General features: G+C 46.7%; 1 protein-coding gene across 1 annotated transcript; it reads right to left on the bottom strand.

The window, feature by feature from the left end:
- Positions 1 to 1,330: 1,330 nt before the first annotated feature.
- On the bottom strand, positions 1,331 to 19,017 carry LOC142410931 (neurotrypsin-like). The gene is made up of 15 exons (XM_075504113.1): positions 18,892 to 19,017; positions 16,727 to 16,772; positions 15,106 to 15,342; positions 13,647 to 13,770; positions 12,745 to 12,920; positions 12,062 to 12,209; positions 11,042 to 11,220; positions 10,484 to 10,625; positions 9,172 to 9,374; positions 8,032 to 8,173; positions 7,549 to 7,754; positions 6,921 to 6,999; positions 6,551 to 6,673; positions 5,732 to 6,012; positions 1,331 to 3,980 (listed from the first exon to the last, which is right to left on the bottom strand). The coding sequence occupies exons 1-15, from the start codon at positions 18,961 to 18,963 to the stop codon at positions 3,670 to 3,672; spliced, it is 2,469 nt and encodes an 822-aa protein (XP_075360228.1). The 5' UTR covers positions 18,964 to 19,017; the 3' UTR covers positions 1,331 to 3,669.
- Positions 19,018 to 20,543: the final 1,526 nt, after the last annotated feature.

The following is a 20,543-nucleotide window of genomic DNA, read 5'->3' as shown; positions in this document are numbered from 1 at the left end:
ACAGCCTCCCCTGGCAAACTGCATTCAGTTCTGGTTACCAAAGCCTAAAGATCCAGCAGAAAGAGAAGACATGGAGAGACAGTCAGCATGTTATCAGATACCTAGACAGTTTGGGTTGAAGAGAGACAGAGAAGCCACGGTTTTAGAAAAGGGACTACCTCTAGAGTAATGGGCAACAGAGAATATAAAGCCAGGCCCCTTATTTCCTCTCATAGCTGAGAACACAAGGACAGATGGGATTCAATGAAAACAAAAGGCAATTAATTCAGGAACCATAAAAAGAAATGATGTGCTATGGAGAATAAAACTGTATTGGTTCTCATTGCCAGAAAATATTGAGGCTGAGAGCTTAGTTGGATTAAATAAGGGATTAAACATTTATATGGAAGATGAAGGCTGGTTACATTAAATAGTTTTTTAAAAGTTAGGGATATAAACTCTCACGCTTTAGAAAAAGAATCACAAAAGGATAGTGCTTGTACAACATAGTGCTTGTACAACACCTAGAGGACTGAGTACTTGTACTTCTATTTTTAATAATAACAGTAGCGATGCAAGTAATTAATTTAAATGGGCCAGGAACAAAACTCCCCAAAAGGAAAGGCTCTTAAAACTTGTTCAGTACAAACTCACATGTACTGTCCTTTGAAACATCTGCTGCTGGCCAACATTAGGTACAAAATACAGTCCTAGGGTGGCTGAGGGCCGCTCATCCAACCAGGAGGTTTCAGTAAGCCTCGGTGGCAAAGCACATGAGTTTGGTTTGGGCCACAGTCCCAGTTTAAACAGTAAAGAGCAATAGTGATGCTCTGAAACAGGTTAGGACAATTGAGGAGAGTATTGGCAGGCTTGCGTATAGTACCAGTAAGGTGTAAAATTAGGCGAAGGAGATTGGATACTTCCTTCCCTCTTCCTGGCTCATGTAGGACTTATGGGATGTTACTTACAAGGATTCTCACAGCTTTCATGGTGACAAGATCTAGGAGGAAGAAGTATTTTGACCTAGAACATGGGAATTTTAGAAGACAATGCCAGGCTTGTGTCTCACTCATGTTACATGGTAATTTATTCTAACCCTTGAATGGCAACCAGTTAAGTAGGCTTAGGGAAATAACCTCATAGTTTCAACCCTTTGGGTGTTTCTATGCCTGTTGGGGTTATGGGTATAAGCTGAAAGATCAAACCAGGCTAAACTAGAGATGTGACAGCACTCAAGGCTCAGAAACTCCATTTGAGCTGCTGTAGCATGCTGGCTTGGGGGAGGCTGAAGGTAAAAGCCATATCCCTCCATGTTTCCCAGACAGGTACTGTTGCTGCCAGTGTGGCACTTGGCATTTAATTGCCTGCAAGACCAGAGGTCTGCAACATAATTGCCCTTGGTCCTCCTGTCATTTTAATTCCTGGGAGATAAGGAGCAGTCTGCAGCTTGCATCTTAGGAACTCTCTGCCAGCAGCTGTAGGACAACACAGCCAGCGTGGAGCCAAGCACAGTGCTACCGAAGGATCAAGCCTGGCACTTCAAACCGGGTTATCAGCACGAGCTGCGCTGCAGACATTCAGCCCGTCGAGAAGAGGCATGAACAGACCAGATCTGTCTCAAAGGCCAGTTTGCAGGGGTTCTGACGTTGCATGTTTTCAGGATTCCTACAATTCTTTTTTTAAAATGAAGTTTCCACTGAAGTGCATTGCAGCATTGGTAACCCAACTGTCCTGTAATCCCTGGAGAGGGTAAATGGAACTGTTTAGTTTAGCATTCACACACAAAAATCGGCCACCTCGCCAGGTCAGCACCTTTACATTAAGCTGTTTTATAGAAGACAAATTAAACCTTTAGGCAACTTGCTGAATCCAAGGCAATTTCTAGGATGCTGTCACCACATGGCCTGTAATATGACATTGCTAATCTGCAGGCTGTGCTCTGTCTTCTGTTCTTGCCTTGGTAATACCTAGGTACTGAACTCCTCAGTGCCTTGAGCGCAGACCTTCCAGACTGCAGGCCAGCGCCCGACGCAGTCATTGCCTACCCTACAGTGCATGAGCTAACCCAAAACATGCACATCTGGCAAAAGTTCCATGTGTCCCATTCTGTATTACTCCTCCGTGTTCGGGTCCTTGGTTATACATCAAAGGTTACTGCCCCTGCTCCTGAGCAGAGCTGCCTTCTCTCTGACTTGTCTACACACAGCGAGAACACACTGTGCACTGCACAACAGTTAGTGCACTTAGCCCTTCTGTCTGGTTTTATATTTTTCTACCTACTCGAGTGAGTAAGGCCTAAGAGGAAACTCTATTAATTTGTTTGGATAAGAGGGAAGGAAGAAATTTAAGTATTCAACAACCCCTGCTTTCTCTCAGCATTATTTCTGTTCAGGCTGAGAACTAAGCTTGATGGCAGTGCTTGCATGCCCTCAAGCCAGTTTACTCCCACTGGGAGGAATGAAAAGAGAAATTGTGCAAAGAAGAGAAGAGAGGAAGCATAGCCCAGAGGTTGCAAGAATAGGACACACTTCGGGAAAGCGGGAAGCTGCTTTGCAGCACACTTACTGTGTTACACCTCAAGCAAATTACTCACTCCCTGTGTTTGTTCTGTATCTATACCCCAGGAGTATTTCCATGTTTCATGGGAGAACTGTGAACACAGATATATTAAAGACTAACATCACTAATAAAAGGCAGCTAATAACTACGGTGAATAAGGTACCAAGAGAAAGTCCCTGCAGTGCTGTTAAATTGTGACTCAACACCTGAATGTTTGAGGTTAACGTTACATTTGGATTTAAAGAAAAATAATGTGTCTATTCAGCCTTTTGAGGTCACATTTTTAAGTTCTTTTTAGTAATCATGAGGGCAAGAAAGCTATTGTCTCTTAAAAATGAAGATTTACCCTCGCACCAACAACTGATTCTAGGAGATGCTGCTTTAAGGAAGGAAAAAAAAAAAAAAACCAAAACACAAAAGAACCACTATATTGAGAAAGCAGTAATAAAACCATAGCATCTAGCAGCTGGAAATGTGTGATACAGGATTACAGCAGGAGGGACAAGCATCTCTTAGCAGGGACAGACACTTTAAAGGGGTCATATGGGAGCAGACCTACTATTTAGAAGACAGAAGGTTCCCCCTAGAGACATAACGGGGAAGGAAAAAAACCCCAGCTGTTGGCCTGTTCCTCAGCTCAGGTCAAATCTTCTGGTTCCTGGAATTGAAGAGAGCTGTTATGAAAAAATATCTGAAGATTTCCACTATGCCAGAGCCTGGTGCCATCCTCCAAGCATCTCACCTCTCCTTGCAGCATTTCTCAAGTATGCAAACATACAAAAATGGGAATAGATTTACAGAGGCAGGTCTCTCTCCACTTCTACCATTTCTGTGTACCAGGGCAAAGGAACAAGTGTGATTGCATTACAGGACTCGGATAGTCAGAGCAACATCAACTTATCATTCTTACCAGCGTGCACCTGCTTTCTCTGCTCAGAGATTACGGACTAAAGTGAAACCAAAGACTTTAAAGAATCAGCCATAACTGTTTTTCTCCCAGTTCTACAGTAAAGTCCTTTCCCAGTGTCCAACAACAAAATAAGTCTCCATCAGTCACAGGCCAGAAGCCACAACCTTTGCTGCTGCAGGGCAAAAGGACCATATGTTGAAGTTCCTAGAGCTCAGACATTTTCATTTTAGCTTGGTGACTTTCTTGATCCAGGGTACATACTTGCTGACCTTTGTGTACACACCGGGGGAATCCTTCCGACCACAGCCGTAACCCCAGGAAGTGATCCCCAAAATGATCCAGCGTCCATTTGACCTCTGACACATGAGTGGCCCTCCACTGTCACCTTGGCAGCTGTCTACCCGTTTATCTTCAGAGAGGTTCCCAGCACAAATCATGCGGTTAGTGAACTTCTGCCCGTAACGGACCTCACAGTCTTCCCGTGGGAGAAGAGGCACCATCCCCTGCAGCAGGGTTCTCGAATAGGACTTCCCTGGAACAGAACAGACCAGCCAGACCAATTCACGTACAGACAATAGCAGCGACCTAGAGCACCGTTGCTCCACACAAAAACAGATGTTTGTACATTTAATGTCGAGACTGCGGCACAGAAATAGGCCAAGCTCAGCACCTCTGAACCACCAGAACTTCAGAAAATAGTAGTGCCAAGCCAGACCACAAAAAAGAGCTGTAAGATCAAAGAGATGGGGAAGAGGTTGGAAAAAGAGGTTAGATCAAAGTATGAGTCTTACTCTTGGTTCTGCCAACAAGTAATTTGAACCTTGTTCAATTTATTTCACCTCTCTTAGCCTCCATTTCCTCCTCTGTAAAACAAGGACAGTGTTTTCTCAAGAGAATAAATGCAGTAATATTTGTGAAGTGCTCAATCCTCAGAGAAGTTTTTGAAGATGTTTCAGAGGCATCCAAATATTATTCAAAGGGAGCTCGCTTCATCTTTGGATGAGCGAGCTCGAAATCTCTTCATCTTAGAGATTTGTTTCTATTTGCTCAAATCTCTTTATTACCCCAGACTTGCTCAGAACATAAGGTTCCTGTACTATATTAGAGTATGACCTTTCTGTGCCCAAGGTTTACAGTAAGTTCACAAGGTAGTAGGTAACCACACCTCTCATTGGGAAAGCTGGGTTTGGTGCGTGGGAGGGATTCTAGCCATTAAGTCCCAGTACAGCTTCAGGGAGTTACATGGCCAAGTTGCTCCTTGATCCTCCCCAGACACCCCAAAGTGACATGTGCACCTGGCGCAAGTCACTCCAAAGACAAATGTATATTTGCAGTTAAACACTTGGGGTAACAGCTAGGAAGGATGGGTAAGTCCAAAATCAACAGACAAGCTCATGGGGCTATTTGCCTTTTGGCAGCAAGTCTTTCTGAACATATGGCTTTGCTCCAGTCACAGTAGCCCCAGAAAGGCCTCCTTGCCCCAAGCCTTGCATTGCGCCTCTGAGCCCCAAATGAGGGAGGACTGGGCAGCCAGTTATAAAGCTTTGTTTAGAGTTCAAAGCTGTCTCTAGACCTTGCTAATGCATGCATGTCAGGACTCCACTGAGCCCAGCATTTTAAAATATCGCCTTGAGAGCGTTAAGTATTTAATAATTAATACTTTCTAGAATAATCCCTGCTCCCTTTTACCTAGGAAGCTCCATAGCAATGTGCTGCAAGAGGACAGGTACAGGCTGTCTCAAACCTAGTGCAGAAACCAGCCTCAGAGCCCAACTGCCCCTGCAGCAATATCCAGGGAGAAGAGATCAAGCAAGGTTGTCTGAGAGAGATTCCTTCCACCTCTAAGCCTCCACTTCACTACTACGGTATCATGAAGAAGGCAGGAGGTCATGGAAACATGGGGGCCTCCCATAGGCTTTGTACACCAGCTCTGCACAGGCTGCTGCCTAAGGGGTCTGCTGTGGGCAAAAATGCATGTAGAAGGGAGAAGAGAGAGAGGACTGTGGCTGGATGGCAGCATTGCTCTCTCCCACAGCTTCAGGAGGATGCTTTGGCAAACAAAACTTCCACCATGGGCAGGCTCAAGAAGCTGCAAAATCAGGAGAAAACACAATGGCACAAAAATGACCTCACCTCTCCGCTCCGTGACACCATGTGCTGGCACAGACAGTAGGAGCAGCAAGCACATGGCCTTGAGTTGTGCAGACATAAATTAATGGCCCGTGTAGGCTCCTGAACCCAGACTCCCCCACCTTTCTTGCTCCTCAAAGCCCCATCACTCACCTGTGTCACCCCAGCCAGAGATGATGCAAGCTTGCCTGTTGATGTCAGACTTCTCTTTCCTGTTGGGCAGGCAGACAGGCAGAACGTGGTGATTGAAGGAGAGACAGTGCCCCTCTCTGCCCCGCATCCGGACCAGGGCAATGTCATTATCGTTGCTGCCGGCCCAGTAGTTCCTGTGGAGGACGATCCGCTCCACGGGCAGCTCCCTCTCAAACTCGTCCTTCACGCCTGTGTGGTAATCACCCACCCGCAGCAGGTAGCGCCACACATCAACACCAAACCTGGAGAAAAAGACACTCAGGGTCTTGATACTCCTACTAAGAGAGAAACAGACTCACACAAGTCTCAGTTGCTGTGAGACTGAACCACCTCCTCACAAACTGATAAAGCAGTGCCAGCTACAGGACTGTGGGACCTCTTCAGCAGGTGTGATAGTGCCAGCTGTTGGGGTCAATGGGTGTTCCATGCACAAGACTTTTTAATTTTTTCTTATGAAAATCGCTTCAACAGTTGCAAAGTGTGTGACCTTGTGTTCACAGTTCCTTAAAGCACTGAAGAGCTTAAAGCACTGGCAAAATGCTGGTTCCCTTTAAGTTGTAAAGCCTCAAAGTTAAGAGGGCAGGTGTAAGCAGTGAAGGATAAAGCAAACCTATATTGACTCATCCCCATAAGTGATCCAAGATCACATACATCATAACCTGAATGTCTTGTTTTAGAAACTTTGCTCATGTGGTTCCACTGGGCTGGGAGGATAGCCTTGTATGAGGTTATCTTGTTCATCTTCGAGTATCCCTCGGGGCTCCCCACTCACAAACGCACCTTTTGAAGCAGTGGGCTGCAGTCACTACCCAGCAGCTGCTGATCAGTGTTGCTCCGCACAGCAGACGAGTATCTCGACGAAAACCCTTCAGCCGTAGTGAGGCCTGCCATGGCCAACCGCCTCTGAAGAAGAAACAGAGGAATAATAGGCATCACACACACAAGAGCTGTCTTCTCTTTTCCCATCCACTCAGCCCCATCTGGGCTCAGCTGGCATGCATTCTCGCCTAGATGGGCCCATTGGTTCAAATCAAGTTCAAAAATCACCAGTGAAAATGTGTGAATGTATTCAGCATTTGCCAAGCTATTTCCAGAGCCCATAGGAAAGCCGGAAGCAGTTCTGGCTTTCCCGGCAATTACAGGGTAGTACCTGAGAGACTTGTTTCCACCTATGATCCTTTTCTTGCGGCGGTGAAGCAGGCGCATCCCACACACACCAGATTCTGGACCTGCACAGCAAAGTTAGAGCAGTTGGGTAGATACCTTCATCTTAAGTATCAAGAATTGCTGTCACAGAGCCAAATACCATTCGCCTTCCCTGAGGGCATTAATTCTCATGGTAGTTGACTGCATTGTGTTGTGCATATGGAATTCATAGAAGATTTGATCCCATAGGTTTCCTCAGTTTTGGTGGAGGTGCTTACCTCCAGCATCTGTAGTCTTATGCCAGGAATGGGACCTCTACAGCTATTTCCTCAGTGCTCTAAACCCCAAAGTTTGCTCATGGTTACAGCTCTAAGGAAGGGTATAGTGACTTGGCTGTGGGGAAGTTCTGCAGGCTCAAAGGCCTGACATGGGTGGAGCTCCTCTTTCTGGAGCACCCTGTGCTCATAAGAAGAGACAATGAAAACAAGGAAAAAGTAGGAGGTGCAGGACAGGACATGCTTATTTTGTAGGTGAAGTTTCAGCCGAAGAAGAGAAGAACTACAGGGGAAAAGCATAAAAGCATGCAGAGATACTACAACTGGAGCCCCAGACTGCTGCATAGAAGAAATCACCTGTTCTTCTGATGTCTTGGACCTTCTCTTCCACATAGTCACAGATCACACCAGCATCCTCACTGTGCCAGCAGCTGTGAATCCCGGTGTCAGGCCTGACACACTGCCCCAGGGCGTGCTCCGTGCCACTGCATTCTACCTTGTCCAGATGGATGGGCCCATGGCCTTCACCAAAATAAGCCATTGCCCTGGCTTTTGCTGTACCACTGCAATTAGAGAGAGGGTGGCTAATCTGCAATAAGCAGAAGGCAGGTGAACCTGATGCACCAGCACATTTTAAGAGAAATACTATTCATGTGTCACTCCGCACACAGACAGGAGTACAGGACTTGCTGAAGGCACTGTGAGAATAGGATCCTACTCCCTCAAGCATATACAGGTATGCCAAAACTAAGAAACGAAGCCCCCAGAAACAGGTCCAGAAAGAAGCGATCCCCCTGAGAGCTGTTTCTAACTATAAGACGCATGTACCAGAGCTCTTACCTGAATCCCAGTTGCCTGCAAACTACTGCAGCGTCTCTGTCTGTCCAGCCATCATCACAGACACTGCCCCACTGCCCATTCAGGAATACCTCAACCCGTCCCTCCTTGGTGCTTTCTCCATCCACCAGCCGCACAGGAGGCCCTGCAGCAGAAAACACATGGGTCACTGCAAGCAAAAATACCAGAGAGTGTGAGGTGCCCAGAACTTGGGTTCTATAGGAAAAGATGAATCCCAGACATCAGTAAGCTTAAAAAAAAAAGGTGTGTTTCTATATGAAGACTATGTCCCTCATTTCACCTCTGTGCTGAATCAGAAGACTACATACATATTAATTTATTTAATACATACTGGAAATCATTAGTGGATCGTATTCTGAAAGCTGAGTAAAGAGGAGAACAAGAACAGAAGGAAAGTTATTAACTCCTGAGCCAAGAGTGGACAAGCCTAAACATGCCTTGGAAATAAATCCATTAAATTATAAAACTATTATATTATTCTCGGCAGGAGGAGACTTTTACATCCAGGAAAAACAAAAAAGTTGGATGCTGCTATTTCAATAAAAAATGTCTGACAAATTGGAAAGTCTCCTGTACTAGGGAAAGGGGATAGTATCAGGCCTCATATAAATATGGAAATTATGCTAACTTGAAATACATTCGCAATTTTAATTAAACGTGTGCCATCCACACACGAGAGTGCCAATTTCCACACAACAGCCCCTCACGTCTGAAGTCCTCTTGTCTTGGCAAGGTGTGACGCTAATGTAACTACACCAGTTTCCTGAAGGGTCTAGTTAAAGGGGTTCCGTGTTCCTACAGACACGGGGCTGAGGCGTCTCACCAGTGAGCAATGGCACACTAAGGCAGCCACCGTTCCTCAGCCCCTCAGGTTTGTTTTAGAGCCTGCCAGTTCTCTCCAGTTTCAGTTTCTCTGCAGGTCTGGCCGTAGGTCTGGCGGAGCCACAGCTCTGTGGCTGTGCCCCAAGACAACCAGGGCTTGTTCCTAGGAGTCCTCCTCAAAAAGCAGCCCCCTCACTGAGACAGCACAGGGAAAACTCCCACATCTGCCAGAGCTTCCAAAGGAACAGACCAGCAGGTGACACTTCCCCACTGTCCAGGGCAAGAGGCGAGGCGAGTTACCCAGGCTGCCATCCATGACTGTGTTGCTCTCGGGGGAACACCGGATTCCCACGTCCTCTGCGTGTGAGCAGTCGTGCTGCCCCCAGTTGCTGTGGGGACAGTCCAGGAGGGACAGCTCTGTCCCCAGACAAGCCACATCATCCAGTAAGATAAAGCCTTGGCCAGCAGCATAGTCCCCTTCAGAGGCCAGGGTAGCAGGACCGCTAGAGAAAGGAAACAGAACATAACATTAGATTCATTAAAACTCACTAATCCCATAGAGGGACCCAAGCTCAGACCCGAAAGGAAACTCCCCTGCAGAGCTCAACTGTGATATCGGTGGCCTCCTGACCTAAACCACCCCGTGACACACAGGATGGCAGCCAAGCAGCTTGCACATCTCACCAGCTTCAGTTTTGAGGGAGGCCTGCTCAGACCAGTCCATTTTCTAGTGTCTGGTCAAAGGCGCAGTCACAGTAGCACAGAGGGCCAGCTATCCCACAGAGGCTGCTTTGCAGATGTGACACCAGGTACATCAATTTGGGGAGGGGCTAGCAGAGGAGGCACCAAACATATCAATATTTAAGTAATTCTACTTCTTTTTATAGCAAGTAGCTAACTGGAATTGAAATGCAGAAAGCTGCAAACTTTTAGGCACTACAAGAGATGACAAACATGGTATGCGGCTGAACTCAAAGGGAAGAATTTAGTTTAGTCTTTTTTCAGTCTGTAAAGCTGAAATTTTACAAGGATATCCTAATTGTATTAAAAAAAACACAAAAACCCCTTTACTGGCTCCAAGACTACAGCGTCCTGATTTTAAATCTTCCCCAAACTCATACGTGGAAGGACAACAGTTCAGCAATGGGCTGAAAGAAAAGCATTACAAAAAATCCCTAATACTATTCTTTTTTGCCCTGATGGTCTTCGTTCAACTACTGAAGCAGGTGACGTGTTTAGCTGACAGAGCAGATGGGTGATATAGTTTAGCTGACAGAGCAGAGGCGGCAGTGCTGAGCTGATACACCTGGAAATTTAAGGTGCATTGAGAGAAATTTCTGACTTTGGTGAGGGTTCATAAAGACAGTATCAAGCCTGTTATCTGCTTTCTAAAACAGGCCAAGGCAAGAGATAATAAAGATTTTTTTTTTTTCCCCTGGGAAAGGGTGTGGGTACCTATTAATCTTTCCTGAATAAAGTTGTATAATGGTAATAACCCTTCTAACAAAGACAGCATTGAAGGAAGTAAGGTCTAGCCTATGCCAGTGATGGGGCATGGAATCTAGTCCCTGAAATTAGGAAGCACAGACACTACACACGCTCTCAGTCCTACCTGAAGCCCAGCTGCCTGCAGACCACCTGGGCACCGAGGTCTGTCCAGCCATCATCGCATACTGTGCCCCAGTCTCCGTTGTAATAAACTTCTACCCTGCCTTCGCTGGGGCTGCGGCCACCAGCCAGCCTGACAGTGCCCTCTGCAAGGGGTGGGAGAAGGGAAGATCAGCTCTCAGCAGGGGTGAAACAAAACAGCCTGTGCCCCACTGCTGAAGTCTCTGTGCAGCCCATGAGTGAAAGAAACCGAAGACACAGATATCCGTGGGTACTCAAAAAACAAACATGCATTGCTCCCAAACATGCCCATCTATCAGGGGAGGATTCACCTCAGCCTTCCCATGCCACCTGTGGAAAGCAATGGGAACACCACCAAGCCTGGCTCTGATCTGTTCCCACCAGCTGCTTGCTCTCTGCCTCCACATCTGGCAGCCCTTGTGGGAGCCGTACGTAGGAGCCCTGCAGGATCCTGAAGCAGGGGAGCTATCTGCTGAGCAAGCTATGCAATATGGGAGTAAGACAGACCGCATCTGACTGGCATAGAGCTCTAGATCTGTACCTGTGAAAGGGTCACAGGAGACCCCAGCATCTTCAATGTGGTCACAGTTCTGCTGTCCCCAGTCACTCTTCTTGCACTGGTCAAGAGAGAGTTCATTGCCCGAGCACTCCACTTCATCCAGCAGGATTGGGCCAGACCCCTGCCCATAGTGAGCCCATGACAAGGCTTTTGGGTTCCCACTGCAAACGGGACAGACACATATGCTCACAGTAAGGAAGGTCACAGTCTTGTGCGCTCAGAGTCTGCCTTGCACAGGGACTCTCCTATGCTAGGCCAGTGTCCTCCCATAGATTATCTGTATTTCTGACACAGTCATGTTGCCAACTGTTAACTGAAATACCTTATTGGAAAGGTTTGTAACGAGACCTTCCAACACATAACAAAAATGTGCCTGCAACATGGGCAGTTCAGACACCCGGGGAGTTCTGAGGACAATGCTGCTTCAATCTCAGCGACAGGCAAAACTCCCATAGCTTGAGGGATCTCAGAATGGAATCATCCATTTTAAACAATTCTGTACTGATTTGATTTTCAAGAATGCTCACTATACAACAGCTCCCATGTCAAGTGCTGAATGGCATAGAGGAGAATGAGGTGCTCTCTCTTGCTTTCCTGTCTGAAGAGGATAAGGGCAGTCAGTGAAACTGGATGTGTTTAAACTTAACCAAGTAAACAAGTGCAGTTCACATATGGAAATCACCATGACAAGTTATCACTGAGGCCAAAAAGATTTGCATTAGGACATGAGTGCAAAAATAATGAACAGGGATAAACACAAACAGACCTTGGATAAGGATGCACCAACTTTTTTTTTTTTTTTTCCACAGCATAAACCCATAAAACTGACAGGAATCAAGTACAAAATCCCTTTATAGGATGAGAAGTCCAGAATTATCTTTTCCAGGGTTTCTGTATACTTCCCATAGAAAGGGCTGGTACTATAGTGAAAGGACATGCTCTCACGTTTTTCATTCTGCCTACCTCTATTACCACTCCATGATGTACAGCAAGGGAAATTACCTGAGTCCCAGCTGCCTACAAACTACTTCAGCATCCCGGTCGTCCCACTGGTCATCACAGATGGTACCCCACTTGCCATCATGGTAAACCTCCACTCGCCCTTCAAAGCTCTCCTTTCCCCCAACTAAACGCAGCGGGGCACCTACACCTGTGCTTCAAGAAAGGGAAAGAGAGCACAACAGAGTAAGACAGAGACAAAACACATCCAGCAGTTTGGGGTGTAGAACCATTCACCAGCCAGAGGAGGTCTTGGGTTGCTCTTGTCCCACCCTATGACATCCTCTCCTCTAAACCCCCCCAGAAGCATCCATGATTGCAACCCACCGGGTGGTGGGTACGGGTGGTGGGTACGGGTGCCGCTGGGCCAGGGCTGGCTCTTTAACTGGCTGCTACAGTGACTAGGACTTTGCTGGCTGCAGACAAAAACCTGGTTTGATAAAAAGGGGACGTGCTCATAAGCAACAGCCATCTTGCAGTGACTGTTGAAGTATTCCTGCTCTGAGTATTTGGGATTGGGAAAGGATGGATAATTTCGACTGGAAGGAAGATAACCACCTGTGTAGCAGGTGAAAGAAGAACATGCTCCAATGATTTGCTCTTCACAGCTTCACGACCTTAGATTTTACATCTTATCAGCAACACTGATGCAAGAAACAGGGAGCGAACCTCCCCTGGAAATTTACCTTCTGGAGGGAGACACGTTACCGTGGCACTCCCCTGGTTACAAGCTCCTGACACAGCTTCCCGATAGCCACATTGCAGCAGGGCTTTCTCATCCCCGTGGCAGTTTGCTGACTGCAGGTGCAGGGGAAGAGGCCACAGTCCAGGATGACTCTTCTTCCCAGCTGTGCCGATCTCACTGGTACAGAGAAAGCAACAGAGCAATGAAACGCTGTAGCGCTGCTTGACTTACGCTTGTTTTCCCTCGGTTCTTGTGACTGCAGCCCAGCTGTGGCATTTCACATCCCAGTGAGCCCAGTTGATAGGGAGTGCATAAAGGGGTGGCCAGGTACAGTCCAATGGGAAAGTACAAGCAAGCACAAAGCACTTCCCACCATCTAGCCCATTTTGTCTTCCTACTTACTGCAGAGGAGTTGGTGTGGTCAGAAATGGCACCCTCATTTGAGAGTGATAAACGAACCCATTAACAGACTCGAACATCCAAATATCTGAATCACCTTCTTCCTTCTCTGTGGACCTTATCTCCTTGCTGTTTGGAAGTTTGAAGGTCCAAATCCCAGATTCCCAAAGAGGGTTCACACGCTCAAATTTTCTAATAAATCACTACACAAACTCCAGCTGGTGATACTAAAAAGGAGACATGATCTCACAGCTCGCTCATCACAGCCTGGAGCACCAAGCAGAAACTACTGCTTTAAAAAGTTCTTGCAAATGCTGGTTGGGGCTTGACATAGCCATGGAAAGAAAGCAGTAGGAAAGGACCCTGGTAAGTGGGAAATGAGCCCACAAAACACACTCCTCTCCCCCAGCCAACACATTATGCCAGAGGAACTGTAACCAGAGAGGCTGTTCTTTCCAAGGCCACATGAGCACATAACTCTTGCAACCAGGCTGAGGTTCCCACCTGAGACCTAGCTGCCTGCAGACAACACTGGCATCCCAGTCAGTCCAGTGGTCAGCACAGATGGTGCCCCAGAGTCCACTGAAGTACAGCTCCACACTGCTATCTTCAGCCAACCGCACAGCACCTTCCAAAAGAGAAGAAGAAAAAAAAAAAGATGCCGTCTTCTGATAGAGGTTTCAGATCAGCAAGTCTGGGACTTGAACTGCACCTGGCTTTTCTCATCCCTGTTTCGCTGGTGCTGTCACTGAAGTGACTTGTATGAAGGAGTGCAGGACGTGGCACCTCCCCAGTTCCAGCAATGGCTGCTCAGGAGGATGGTTGGTGCTACATCCATTTCAAAGCCATGGTAATACTGGCAGGAAATGTGGGCTCTGCCACGGCTCCAGGATTTTCCTTTTGTGAAATGAGGGCGATTGACATTTCCACACACCTTGAAAAGGTGTATGGAAATGGCAGGCTTTCTAATTCCTGTGACACTCCACTGATTTATTTTCCATTGATCACCTCACCTAAGAGAGTGACTGTTGCTACAGCTAGATGTTCAGTAACAGCAGGTGAATCCTCCTTAATTTCTCTAAGAAAAGGAAGTGCCAATGTAAATGCCCTTTCAATTCCCACTGCACTACAAATATCTACCACTGTTTAGAAAGCACATCTCCTCGCTCAGTTACATACTGCGAGAAGGGTACACCTCTGTCTGTAGTACCTCAATGCAGGCACACAGCACAACTACACTTGTTGTATCCTTCCCTTTAATGAAGCCATCTTTGAAAGCACTTCCACTGACAAAGGAAAAGACTTTGTAATTTCATTTATTGAACTAGAGCTTTACCTGCTTTGCAAAATGCAGGAGAAGGAAGGAAAGTCAGAAAACGGGAGGACAAACAGAACATTTTCAAGAGTGCTACACTGGAGTCAGGGTACTGAGAGAGCTCTGCTACCTTACATGCCTCAAAATAAGCAGCAGTCCTTGTGTTGGCACTGCGAGGAATTTTAAAGTAAGCCTATGACCTACCTTGCCACAGAAGATTTACGAACCTAGCCACAGAAGATTTTTCCTTGTTATATTTGAACTGCTATAATTACAGGAGGAGAGCTCCGATATGGACACTTAAGGAGCAGGAGTGGGTTGTTTTCCACATAACTTAAACTGTTTTCAAAGTGGCATAAGTTAACAGTAAAAAAAAGAAGTCTCCTTGTATGAGAATAAAAACATCTATACAAGGCATTATTGCTACAGCAGCTTAAATCCACCCCCTACTATATACACACGTTCTTCTCCCACACAGGCTAGCCTCTAGTCCTAATTATTTCAACAATTTGGGACAGTTATTGTACTGTGCTTCTTTCACAGGGTGTCCCACCTGCTGCTTGCAAGTCTGGGCAGCACACATTTCTGGCCTGAGCCCCCCGAGACAGTGCAGCCCAGGCGCTGGCAGAGACACGCAGCAGCCCTTACCTTGGTTACAGTCGCAGTTAGCCCAGCCGATGGCCCCTGACGCAAGCCGGTAGAAGCACCAGGGTGTAGTTCCCCCATCCGGGTTCCTGCAGTGGTTGTGGTCCCCCAAGCCACGGTCTGGGTACTGCTGGACATAATCGGGGAACTCTGCCCAGTTGAGGCACTCTGCCCCGGCCTCAGTGACCGCCAGTGAGCCATTGTAGTACCCAAGAGGTCCGACTCCACACACGCTGGACGCTGGGCACAGGAAGGGAGCTGTTAGCATCACTTAAGGCATCACAAACCGAGGCTCAGACAATGTGGGAGATACCAGCTGATCTCCTGAAACACCTCCCATGTCTGCAGTCTTGATTGCTACTTGCTTGATTTTAATTCTATCACTCTTTAAGGCAGCTGCTCAAAGAATGTTTAGAATACGCACTATCTAAAAAACAAACTGATCTGGAAGTCATGAACTGCCCAGATAGACTTTTGAAATGTGTTAACTCTGGCCCGAAACATGGACAATTTGAACTGGTTCCTGTTACTGTTTATTTCAAGAGATGCTCAAGCAGCACTTGAGCCTGGCACATACTCCTCCGCTTCCTTCCCCTCCTGCTTTGGCACCTGAATAAGATACTCTTAAATTTGATCCTAGGCTCTTTAGAAGATTAATTGCCTGTCTAGATTGATTGAAACTGAGAAGAGTTTAAAATTAGCTATAATTTAATTCTATAAAGCGGGAAGATGGGACATGATGTTGTATTTCATTATTTCATATTTGTATATCACCTGGCTTATCTGAACTTGGGCAATGTATAGGAAGAGAAAGGGAACCTATTTTGGGGGGAAGTGCAGGTGTCAATGTTCCAGGGCAGTGCCCATGTGAAATCTCTCATGCAAAGAAACCTCAACAATTAATTTAATACGGTCTTTAACAAATAAGAAAACTCTCCATTCACAATCCTGAAATAAGAAAGAGGGAAAGCAGAGCCAGATTCTGTGTGAGGGTGGGCTTTTTAGAGTGCATAACATGGGAAGAGCAGACTCCGGAAGGGATAACAGTTATAGCTCTATTCACTGAATAAACAAAAAGAAGCCAACACTTTCAGAAAACCCTTCTGCCATAAAGACACGTAGGGCAAACAGCAAGGGTACAAAGAAACTTTGCCTCATGCCATTTGCCTTCTAGCCACTGCCAAACCCAGAGGGGGTAAGTGACAGCTGAAGGTTAACTGCAAGGTACAAAAATGAGCAGCAGTTACAGGTAGGTGTCTGGAAAACACACTGTGCTCTTTACATCAACTGGGACCCTCAGAGTGGGGTGTATGAGAATTCAGAAGTTATTAGAGCAGAGGAAAGGTAAGCATGCAAAAAGACTGAGGCAGAGAAAGAGATGAAAGGAAAAGAACATGTGGGAGGAGTAGGGAACTGCAAGAGTATTAGACATGAAGAAAAGAAAGTGGTCTGGCCATTTTGGGGAAGGAGATAAACAGACGTTGAGGCAGGAGAAAAGACTGAAGAGATAATGGAAAGAAAGGAAGAACGCCAGGTAGCAGTGGTTCATCGTACCTAGGGTCTCAGATCACCACTGCAGGAAAGAATCTGCCCGATGACTGAATTAATAACTTCTTGTTCTTACCTGCACTGTGCAAATGGTTTTGGTTGGGCTGGGATCCCAGGAAAGCCTGGGAAAAGAAACAGAGCAAAAGCAGAGAGATGATTATCCGATGAAATAAACATGGGCATGTCCTAAAAGCAGCTCGGCCTTTTGCTGCTTTAGGCAAACACACCCTAGTAACCAGCCTCTTCCCCGCTCTCCCCATTGCTCCTCTTCAAATCCAATCACAGCTCTGCCCACTAACAACAAAATGAGTAATTACTGGCCTGCAGAGATTTACCCTTGATCTGAGCACTACGTTACAGGGCTCTACTTGTTCTTTTCCAGTAGAATTGGAAGCCTGAGTGAGATGCCTATGGAAAGAAAAGCTAGAAGAAAATCATTGTTACCAGTAGGAAAAATAATGAATAACCATTCATTCTCTCTCCGTTTATAGGGCAAGCAATCTACGGCCACAGCAGCAAACAGAGATATATCTACATGATGGGATGATGCCCCCTGTTAAAATAGTAATAAACATCTGTGTACAAAGTAGGAAACACCTAAAGAAGAAAATCCAACAAGGCTTTTTGAGGATTTTGGTTTTGATACATGAGAATATATGGCCTATGGTATTACTATCCAAATGGTGTTAAACAGCTAAGAACAAAAAATACGAAACAAAGCCCTCAGAATTCCAGCATCCTGTCCGGCCCCAAAACAGCATTTCCTCTTACAGGCAGTGTTTTTGGTGGTTATAACTTGACTGCTGGCTGAGAGATAGGGATCTCCACTCAACACCATTACATGGTGTGCAGGCAGGTGCAAGATCTTCACAGACCCAGAGTGAAAAGAAGAAACTGTACATGCTTCTGCTAGCTCCTTGTAATTTAATTCATTTCTAAATACTTTTAAATGAACATTTCTAATACTTTTATATGAACAAGGAGTTGTAATTCACAGAGCAGAGGTGTGCATATAAAGAATACTAGCTATTGGAAATGGTTCTGTTTTTCTTCAAAATGCAGTAATTTTGCTTCTCTCAGCTTCCCCTCTCCCTGGAAAAAGGGAAGAGTAAAATTTGGAATTAAACCAAATCCACCTCTGGAATAAGCAGAGATAGTTCCCATAGATACCTGACAAGAATGACACCTACTCATGGCAGATGTCATTTTCAAATCAAGCTTATGAATATGGTCCAGCAGGTGTTGACAACCATGGCCAAGCTCCAGCATCACCCTCCAGAAGTCAGAATGTGACATTGCATATTGAAGATGAATTCCTGACATGGTTCAGAAACAGCAGATCAGATCTCAGGTGTGTATGCACAAGGGGATGCACAGATAACGCAGCATTTAACTGAAAAACCCTTTTCAGCCAAAAATCCATCTGTCTGCATGTATCAGGCTGTTGCAAGCCCACATAATGATCTGTGGACCAACAATAGACCACCAAAGGACTTATCTGAGGGTGTCAAAGCTTTTTGCAAAGAGAGGGAAGTGAGCTAAGCTACACTTTTGTGACCGCACCAAACAGGTGACTGAGCCACAATCCAGGTCCCCCGACTCCTAGCTTTTAGTGTGCACCTGCACACACATAAGCCTGCAGGCGAGAGAGGGATGGGTTGGACTCATAACAGGCTATATATAAAAGTCTGAACCTGCTCTTCTTGGAGACAGACCACAAATGAAAAGAACTGCAGTCCAAGTAATATGCTTCCCTTCTAATGAAAGATGAGTTGCTGCCAGTTCCCGTAGCCGTTTCCAAAATCCCCTAACGCTGACCATCACCACCACCAAATTTTAGTGCAAACAGCCTGTGCTGCAGCCACTGCCCCAGGTCCGTGTGGCTATAAATCATCTGTCCACAACGGCACTAGGGGTAATGAGTCAATCAGCAAAGAACAGAAACAAAGGCTCTCTCCTGCCAGGGTCACTGCAGCGCTTGAGAAACATAGGAAACCTGAGCCAAAGCATCTGCAAGCCCCTGTGCATCCCGCTTTCCTGCTTTGTTTCCTTTTCTGAATTTCATATACACAACAGAATAAATCCCTCCCCAAGCCCCCAGCCCTTCCCATGGACCACAGCTGCCCACAGCTGCCTAGACGCTTTGGAAAACATATTCAACAAAAAGATCCACTTACAGTGAGGATATTAAAAGAGCCATACGACTTCCTACAAGCAGATAGAAGAATAACCATTTCTTACCTCCACACATCTGAGACAGGATAACAGACTCGAGAGCTCTACCAGGAGCCCGAGTACTTTGGGGATCTCCATCCTTCCTGTACAAAGTGGGCAGAAGCTTCTCCAAGCATCACATTCTCCTTCAGCTGCCGGGCTCAGCTGCTGCCTCCTCCGCGGGCTCTGCAGCTGGCTTTCCCGGGGAGCAGGGCACTAGCGGCTCCGCACCGGCGGGAGCGGGCTGCCTCTTCCATTTCTGTGTAGGGAAAGAGATGTAAGGGAAGGGACCAAAGTTCCCAGCAGCATCTTAGAATTTCACTTTCTCCTTCCTCTCCTCATCTCTTCTCCTTGATTCTTCTCTTCGGAAGAGGGAAAAAGAGGGGAGGGAAGCAAGGGAGGAGAACATGCCCCAGAATTTCTCTAGCACCCTTAAAAACAGGAGGAGGCAAGCGCGGGCGGGTGGGGCGCAGCCCGCTGCGCACCCGCGCTGTCCCCTCCCTCTCCCCAGCCCCAGGTACGCGCTTCTCCCCGAGCCAGCCTCCGCCTCTCCGCCCCGGCTACCCCGCGGCTGGGCCGGCCGCGCTCCCCCCGCCGGCGATGCCTCCTTCCCACAGCGGCCTCCTCCTTCTCTCCCCGAGGCACAGCGGCTGCGGCGGGAGCCGGGGCCGTCTCCTGCTGCAAAACCTCCGGCCACGAAACTGGAAAAGGGAACGGCTGGTGCGCGCACGCTTGCCAGAGATTAGGCTTGTTGGGAGGAATCTGGACTTTATCCCCCCCACCGCTGCCTCCTCGATGAGCTGCTTGCAGCTTCCTGAGGTCAAACCCTCCTCAGATTTGAACCCAGGTGAATGGGACCCAGAAAATTTTACGTTAAGCAGCTTCCAGATCTCCCCGGGGAATACCCACAGGTGGCACAGCCCTCTCCAGGCTGCCTTCCCAATTTTCAGCCCTGCATCTTGCCGTCATGGGTATTGCCTCCAGAGATACTTCCATCGAGTGTCTCCTTGACCTTGGGCTGTACAGTTATTTTACTTGATTGGCTAGGATGCTTTCCAGAGGGTTGATCATTATTGTATTGCTATGAACAATCCTTCGGGGTTTTTTAGTGCTTTCAGCTTACTGCTCCTTCCTATGAATTAGGGTTAGAGGCTACAACAAAAGTTCTAAACATTAAATCTAAGAAGGTAATTGGTCAATTTGAAGCTGTTCAATCTCAGAATTTTTTTCACACGTTCCCTGTGCTGCTCCTCAGCTCAGTCTAATGGGCATTTCCTATATTTATATTCTGATTTTGGAGGGATTAACTCCTGGTGCTCTGCAGTGTGAAACATGAAGGTCACCTTAAGAAATGAGCTCACTCTGGCCAAGTCTGCTGAGCAGCATTTCCAGACACCTTCAGCATAAAAACAAGGAACAGGCTGATAAAAATCCATTGGCTTAACAAAAAGCCTCTTTTTTTCTTCTCTCACTTATTGCCCATTACTCACTTCACATGACAGTTTTGTGTTGCCTCATCCTCAGTCACTCATCAAATGCAAAGAAATTCCACTACATGCTGGATCTTTTACAGGAGTCACTGAGTGGTAGGAGGGAGCCCTTTCTGGACCGGATTTGTACCACAGTGCATTCTGGACACAGTGGATTTGGCCAAGTATTACACTGAGTTAATTAGGAGC

Source organism: Mycteria americana, chromosome 6, assembly GCF_035582795.1.
Source record: "Mycteria americana isolate JAX WOST 10 ecotype Jacksonville Zoo and Gardens chromosome 6, USCA_MyAme_1.0, whole genome shotgun sequence".
Classification (NCBI taxonomy): Eukaryota; Metazoa; Chordata; class Aves; order Ciconiiformes; family Ciconiidae; genus Mycteria; species Mycteria americana.
This window is presented reverse-complemented; position numbering and strand designations above follow the sequence as displayed.